At 30.9% G+C, this 6909-nt stretch overlaps 1 protein-coding gene across 1 annotated transcript in view; it reads left to right on the top strand.

Annotated features, from left to right (window-relative positions):
• The window catches only part of LOC108972034, a gene marked incomplete at its 3' end in the record, with an annotated part of 41805 nt that overhangs the window by 9266 nt on the left and 25630 nt on the right, over positions 1-6909 (top strand). The window contains exons 2-4 of the mRNA XM_018938461.1: positions 1223-1715; positions 1776-2024; positions 2130-2340. Coding sequence (XP_018794006.1) covers positions 1694-1715; positions 1776-2024; positions 2130-2340 — 482 coding nt within the window. The remainder of the gene's footprint in view (positions 1-1222; positions 1716-1775; positions 2025-2129; positions 2341-6909) is intronic.

The raw sequence follows: 6909 nt of genomic DNA, 5'->3' as shown, positions 1-6909 counted from the left end.
AAAATTTGCAGTACAAAAAAGTTAGTGCGTATTTGATGACCAGATTTTCAATTTTTTTAATACTCACAATATGTATAAATTTTTTAAGAAAAAAAGGTTCAATAAAATATTACTGAAAAAATTTTATTCAATGATTTCGATATTCACTTTGGTTGTTCTTATTATTTCGAACACGTCTGTATATACAACCGTTAGGTAAACAAAACTATTATACTCTGTAGCAACGTGTTGCTAGAGTATAAAAATAATCTACCTATTTATAAATAATTGTATTCTACTGTAATTTTGAGTTTGTTTAAGAATATTTCAGATATATTCAAGTTTATTTTTTAATTAATACAAAATATGGGGACTGGCAACCCTGCGTTTAAAAGAGCTGACTCGTTTCTACAGAAAAAATCCTATTTACAGATGATAGAAGCGGTGGTGAGTTTTCTTTTACATTGATGCGCTGGACAACTGCGTTGTTTTGTGTACTTGCCGGCCATTGTTATGTTGCTGCCCTCACACAAACGTTCTTGTAGTAGGATTCACATCGCCATTTTCAGTTCACTCTCGTGCTGCTGCAGTCTTTCGCTAGCATTGTGTTCCACACATAAGAGCTTATAAACTAGCGAATTCGGCACAATTGGGACGAGTTCATAAAATTCTTCTTAAACGCTAATTGCCATACAATTTTTTGACTAATAAAGCTAAAATATTGGCTTCCCTTCATTTTTTCTAAAATATCCATGCTATAAAAAAACAGCCGATCTTTATATAAATACATAAAGGTTTTTTATATTAGCTGTCTACGAAAAATGCACTAACTTACTTAAAAATAGATCACAATTTTCGTAATTCAAAAATTAGACCAAATATGAGTTATTTTAGTAAAAATGCGTGGGAATAAGTTCTCTAAAATATAATACTTTATCTAAAAGCCAAAACTAAATACTTATTATCTTCTTAAATTTTCCCAAATCCAATATAGTGATTTCCTAGCGGACATATATTTACACACGTGTACATACATATATATAAAGTATTATATTGATATATGCTGAATTTAAATAAGATCGGTGTAACTTCCTATGATTAAATATAAACACACTTAAACCTGTTATCTAAACCTTTAGAGTAAATTATTATTTTGCAGGCGTACAGTTTTGATATTACAGTAGTAAGCGATTACGTTAAGTATTTATAAGATATCTTGTTTACTAACGTAATTTTCACCAAGTTTTCCATTATCACGGAGAGGTGTAGAAGTTGAATATAAATAATAAGTACATTCATATCTATGTACATATATACTGGATGCGACAAAAGCAAGTAAACGAAACAAGTAAGAGACAAATTCAGTGAAGAATGAAAAAAAAAAACAGATAATTTGTATAGATTCAATTGAATATACATATGTAGTATGTGTACAAAAGTGTGTACAATATATTTATTGGTATGAGAGCTAAGATAATTATGTGAAGGTATTTAATTGAGACAGACCAAAGATGTCTTGGCATAGTAGCGCATCTAATTACATAGCTCGCTCGCATCTGAAATTTCCGTATAATGAAATTATGTGAAAAAGTGAAGACTTCCAATTCAAAATAATTTTACTATTGCTTATGAGTAAGGAAAGTGAAACGGTATATATAGCTTCCAATCAAGTATTATACTATTCGCAATTTGTGAGACAAAGCACTACGTGATAATGCCTATATTTATGAATAAATGTGGGTACATTTGGTACAATTTTGTTAGAAAGTGAAAATAAGGAATGTCTGCATTTATAGTTAGTGTCACATCTTCAATCGCTCCAGGGGACAAAGTCTCTTCCATTTATTCACAGCGCGGAATCAGTAACAGCAACATCACTTGCGACACCTCCAACTGTTATCTTACTAGTGCAGATACAGCTTGTAACACAGAGCTCAATGGTCAAATCCGTAGCCGTAGAAGTTCAAAACTGAAAATCGATACGGAAAGACGAAAAAGCTCATGCAGTCCAGCTTTACTTGAATTCAGCTTCAATAGCGGCATAGGTATGGGCTCCAGCAGCTTTACTGATAATGTTTCAGTAGTGGATGAAAAATTCAACTCTAAAACAGAAAATATTAAAACACTTAAGAGTGGCACTGATATTCTAGGTACAGATATTGATAGCATGAGTGGCAATGATGACGCTGACTTTCATGGTAAACTTGCCAATTTCGTTAGCATCGACAATGGCATCAGCAAATACTCTACAGAAGAAATAAGTTGGAAATTGAGGTACGAACGGCTGCAACAGTGTCGTCTCATCCTATTCACGCTAGATCGGCAGCAAACCAAATACCGACAATTGCGCGAACGTCTCAGGTGAGTTACAGTTAACTCTTAAATACAATCATTACATTTAAAGATCAATATTTGTGACACCTTTATTTCAAGTATACAACTATTAAATTGTAATCAGTTTAAAAACCATGTACATACATAATCCTACTGTGCTTAGAAGAAGTCAGTCTGCGCAATTCATGACAATATCGCATACATTTATGTACCTGTACTTACATAAATGCCAAAAATGTTACTTGAGATACTAATATGGTAAGCATTAAAATGACTCTTTAAGGTTTTGCTTATCGATTTTTTGTCCAGCTATATAATAGTAAGATATGATGGATGGCATTTTTGTGTGGCTTTATTCCATTTCATTATTTTCAAATATGTATTCACAGCAGTAAATTATTTCGAAACCACTTTTTGTATTTTTTGAATTTTCCTGGTCTATCTGCTCATGTTTTCTTGAAGACTTAGAATTTCCCTTAACAGTGCAGGCTAGTGTATTAGAATATGATGAAAATGCTTTAAATAAGTCTTCCATGATGTCTACACTCCATGAGAACAAACATATTTTGAAGTTCGGGACTGTTGAATATCAAAATCTAAACAATACACTCCATTCAAAGTAGCAGATGGTTATTATAATAAATGTAAACAACATTGTCATTATAAAAAAATAAATGTAGTAATATGTGTTTGAGATTAGTTTTTATTAATTTCAAAAAGTAAATACACAACTTCTAAATATTAACATTTTTTTTGGGACCTTAACTGTTCCAATATCCTTATGTTATATCCCAGTCTAAATCTTGCTATGGTTGAGACAAAGGTTTCTTAAATGAGCAAGCGACTGTTTTTCAAATCACGCGACTATACTTTCAGTTTACACTTATTAATAGTATACATATGTATGTATATGTACATATGTAGGCTTTGGTTTACCTTTACTTTTCCCACAATTCAATGTATGTTATTGTATTTCGAATAGTAAAAGTTCAAATGGTTGAAAAGTCAGATCGGCAATTTAAAACAGTTCGGTTTTTGCAGTTCAACGAAAACGTGAACTATTTATTACAGGAGAAATAAAACAGGAGAAAAGGATACCTATAGATTATAATGTAATTTTATTCTTATAAAGAAGAAAATATGTAATTCATTACCTATAATATAAAAGGTGTCGTTTTAATTGTTAACAAATTTACTTCTCAATAAGAAACATTTAAAGTATGTATTTTGAAACAAATTAACTCGCCGCTAAAGCCAACACGGTATTAATAAACCTTTAACTTCATTGCTATAATTAAGAGCTTTCTACAGGTAATCTTAATTGAAATAAAAGCTTTCGTTATCTTATTCAGTCATTTGACTTTTTGTGGAACTTTCATTCTTATCTACAGAATGTGTTCATATATTAACTTTATGAGTATTTATATTCATATGTATGTATGTTTAAAAACTAATTGTTTGTCAAATAACTGCAGGTATTATGTGGAAATGCAATCGGCTTCTGAGCATTCACATTAATGAAGTTGTGTTCGTGTTTGTGTGACGCTCTTTCCGCAATTTATTAGTAGTGAACAAAAAATCTAATAGAGATAATCCAAATAAGAGTAAGAAATTAGTAAACATGAAAGTTTAAAGAAAAGCTTCTAAATTCAATGCTTAGTGATAAACGAGACACGGCTTGCTGGACTAGTTGTGAATCACGATAAGTACGGTGAACAACTCCGCGATATATTTTTGGTTTTATTTTAAACTTACGTAAATAACATACATATTCGCGGTAAGAAAGTCTATGCTCGATATCAATTGGCCTCTTTAAAGCTATATTGCGTTTCAAAATTTGTGTTAACGTAATAAGCCAATATTATTCCGAAAGAATTTACATCCATACTACATCCATACATATACATACATATGTACCTAAATACAATTCTTCATATACACACATACATAAATTGGGATAAGCGTATATGTATGTGCGCTCAATACATACATAGATACATATATTGTCGACGGTAAAATCAGCACGTTTAATTTATTTTTCAACATGAGTAGTTATGTAATAAAGAGTTTTAATTAAATATACTACTCTGGCCATTAATCAACAGATGTTTATAAAGTGTCTTCAAACATTGCATATGTAACTATCGTGTGGAAAAAAATTGATAATAATATACAAACATACATTCATATGTATATGTATACAAATGTGAAATATTTCAATATGTCTACAAAATAATCTTTGAACAGAAATAACTGATCCATATGTGGTTTATAACCATCATAACTTAAAGAACACGATTTTTAAGTTGAGTATGCGGAAATGTGCACAATGTCATTGTCCATTTTGCGTATAAGTAAATACATATGTACATATGTATTTAAGTACATAAATTTCATTCTGATGTGTGGAATACAATGCTCGCGACAGACTGCAAACGACATCTGTCAAATATTAAAATACACACGTTCTTAAGGACGGACCTATTTTGACAGCTGCACGACTACACGACGGCAGGCCGACAGTTGTCGTTCTCGCTAACTTAAATTTTATCCTATATTTGCCAACGACAGTAGGACGACAATAGAATTGACAGTAGAATGGAAGATAGAGAGATGAGGTAGAGTGGTGATACCACTAATACGTAAAATGTAATATTACTCAAAGCTCTAACAAACCTGACGTTATTTTACAAATAAAAGCATAAAATAGCTCTGTTACATCATTTATAATAACAATTGATAATTTAAAACAAATAAATTTACCTATTTACTTATTTTTTTCTTAAAAAATTCACTTTGAACAAAATATTAAAATTTCATTGAAATGCAATGCGTAGAAAAATAAACAGCCGAGATAAGAATGCGACGTATTTCTCTTCGTATGTCGTATTATTTTTGAACCACAACAACGATACATCTCAGTTGTGCCAGAATGAAGTTTGGAGGTTATTTATGTAAATTTCATGACCTTTTCTCTGTAAATACAATATGTATTTTTCACAAATAACGTCATAAATCAAAGTAGAAGACGTTTTTGCCAAAGAAAAAGTTTCTATTACGCCCTTTTTAGTCCACTTATGATCAGAATTTTATTTAATATATTACATATTATTATTCAATAAACTTAGTGTTTTTCTATTTTTGCTAAATGAGAGATAATTTAAAACTTTAAATCAATCACCTTACAAAATCAACTTGTTTGAGTTATGACACTATTCATGTAAATCAGCGATACATATGTTTGCGACGGGTGACCAACAAAGCATAATTAAAAATCGATAAACGAATGTTCATAGCCCGCGAAACTTGAAATTAACTTTTTTTGTTAAATCAAAAAAACTACAGTTAAAGTGTTTGCATAAATCATTCAAACAGCTTAGCGTTTTTCCATTATAGACTAAATTTTAGTAAAATTATTACCCGATTGATTATGTTCATTACCACTGTCTAATTTCTAATCTACTAAATGCAGATGCACTCTACTAAGAAAACCCACCCCGGCACACGTGATGTTGCTTAGTTCAGTTGCAGTGTGGAGACGCTTACAGCGGTTTTACCTTTTTACCTACTATTTTATCGCACACATAGAAAACGTTAAATATTAACGTTTTAAGTATTTTTGGATAGTCATATTTTTTTTAAACAAATTGTTTGGTAGTTGTTCTAAATAGGTTATAGATAAAGCACAAAAATCTTTTTGCGGTAGTGCTACCATTTTTGTAAAGGTCAAATTATAAAATATTTATAAATCAGAAATTTAAAAAAATCTATATATTACGTTAAACGGCTATAAGAAAAGAGCTACACAATTGACTACGTCAGAAATATCAGCTGTATATATGTACATATGTAAATGTGAAAGTATGTATGTTTATAGTATGTAACTTCTCTCGCTCTCTCTGTGTGTTAACATACGAATCCGAATAGTTTATATAATCTGCCATCAAATGCAAGTCGCGGAAATTTCACCACACAACAAATGCAACAACCTGTTAGCAGGCATCAGCGCAGTTATCGGAGTCATTGGCGGCGTTTATTTACTAACGTCGGGCGCCAAGACGATAATTGAGTAAGTATAGATATACATATGTATGTATATGTATATCATATGTATGTACAGTGAAAACTCCCTTGGGCGGACACTCACCGTCAGTCAACTTTTGTCCGCCCATGAGAGGTGTCCGCTCAATGGAGTGGGTAGCTATTTTGTAAATTTTTAATTTTATTATGTCCTTAATACTCACCACTTTCAGATTTAATTGCAAAAACAATTCATATAACATTGTTCAAACAGGAATTTATGTATGTATTATGTACTTCAAAAATTCATGTAAATTCACATGAAGTAATATATAAAAAATATAAATATTAAATTCATTGCTTGAAAAACAGGGTTATTGTAGACTGGCTTAAGTTCTTTTGCTTTTTTAAAAGAAAATTGTTTTGCAGATGGCTTTCCAAATTTTGCAACAATCCGAATGCAATAAGGTCGTCGCTACAAAATCTTTTTAAATTTGAAACGGCAGTCAATGCGGTTTCGTTTGAGAAAATTTCATTTCTTTCTTCGGTAGTACTCTGATTATCAGTACTATTATC

Source organism: Bactrocera latifrons, unplaced genomic scaffold (assembly GCF_001853355.1).
Source record: "Bactrocera latifrons isolate USDA-ARS-PBARC rearing strain unplaced genomic scaffold, ASM185335v1 scaffold_373, whole genome shotgun sequence".
NCBI classification, from domain to species: domain Eukaryota; kingdom Metazoa; phylum Arthropoda; class Insecta; order Diptera; family Tephritidae; genus Bactrocera; species Bactrocera latifrons.
Note: the sequence above shows the minus strand (reverse complement) of the source record. Positions and strands in the feature narration are given on the sequence as shown.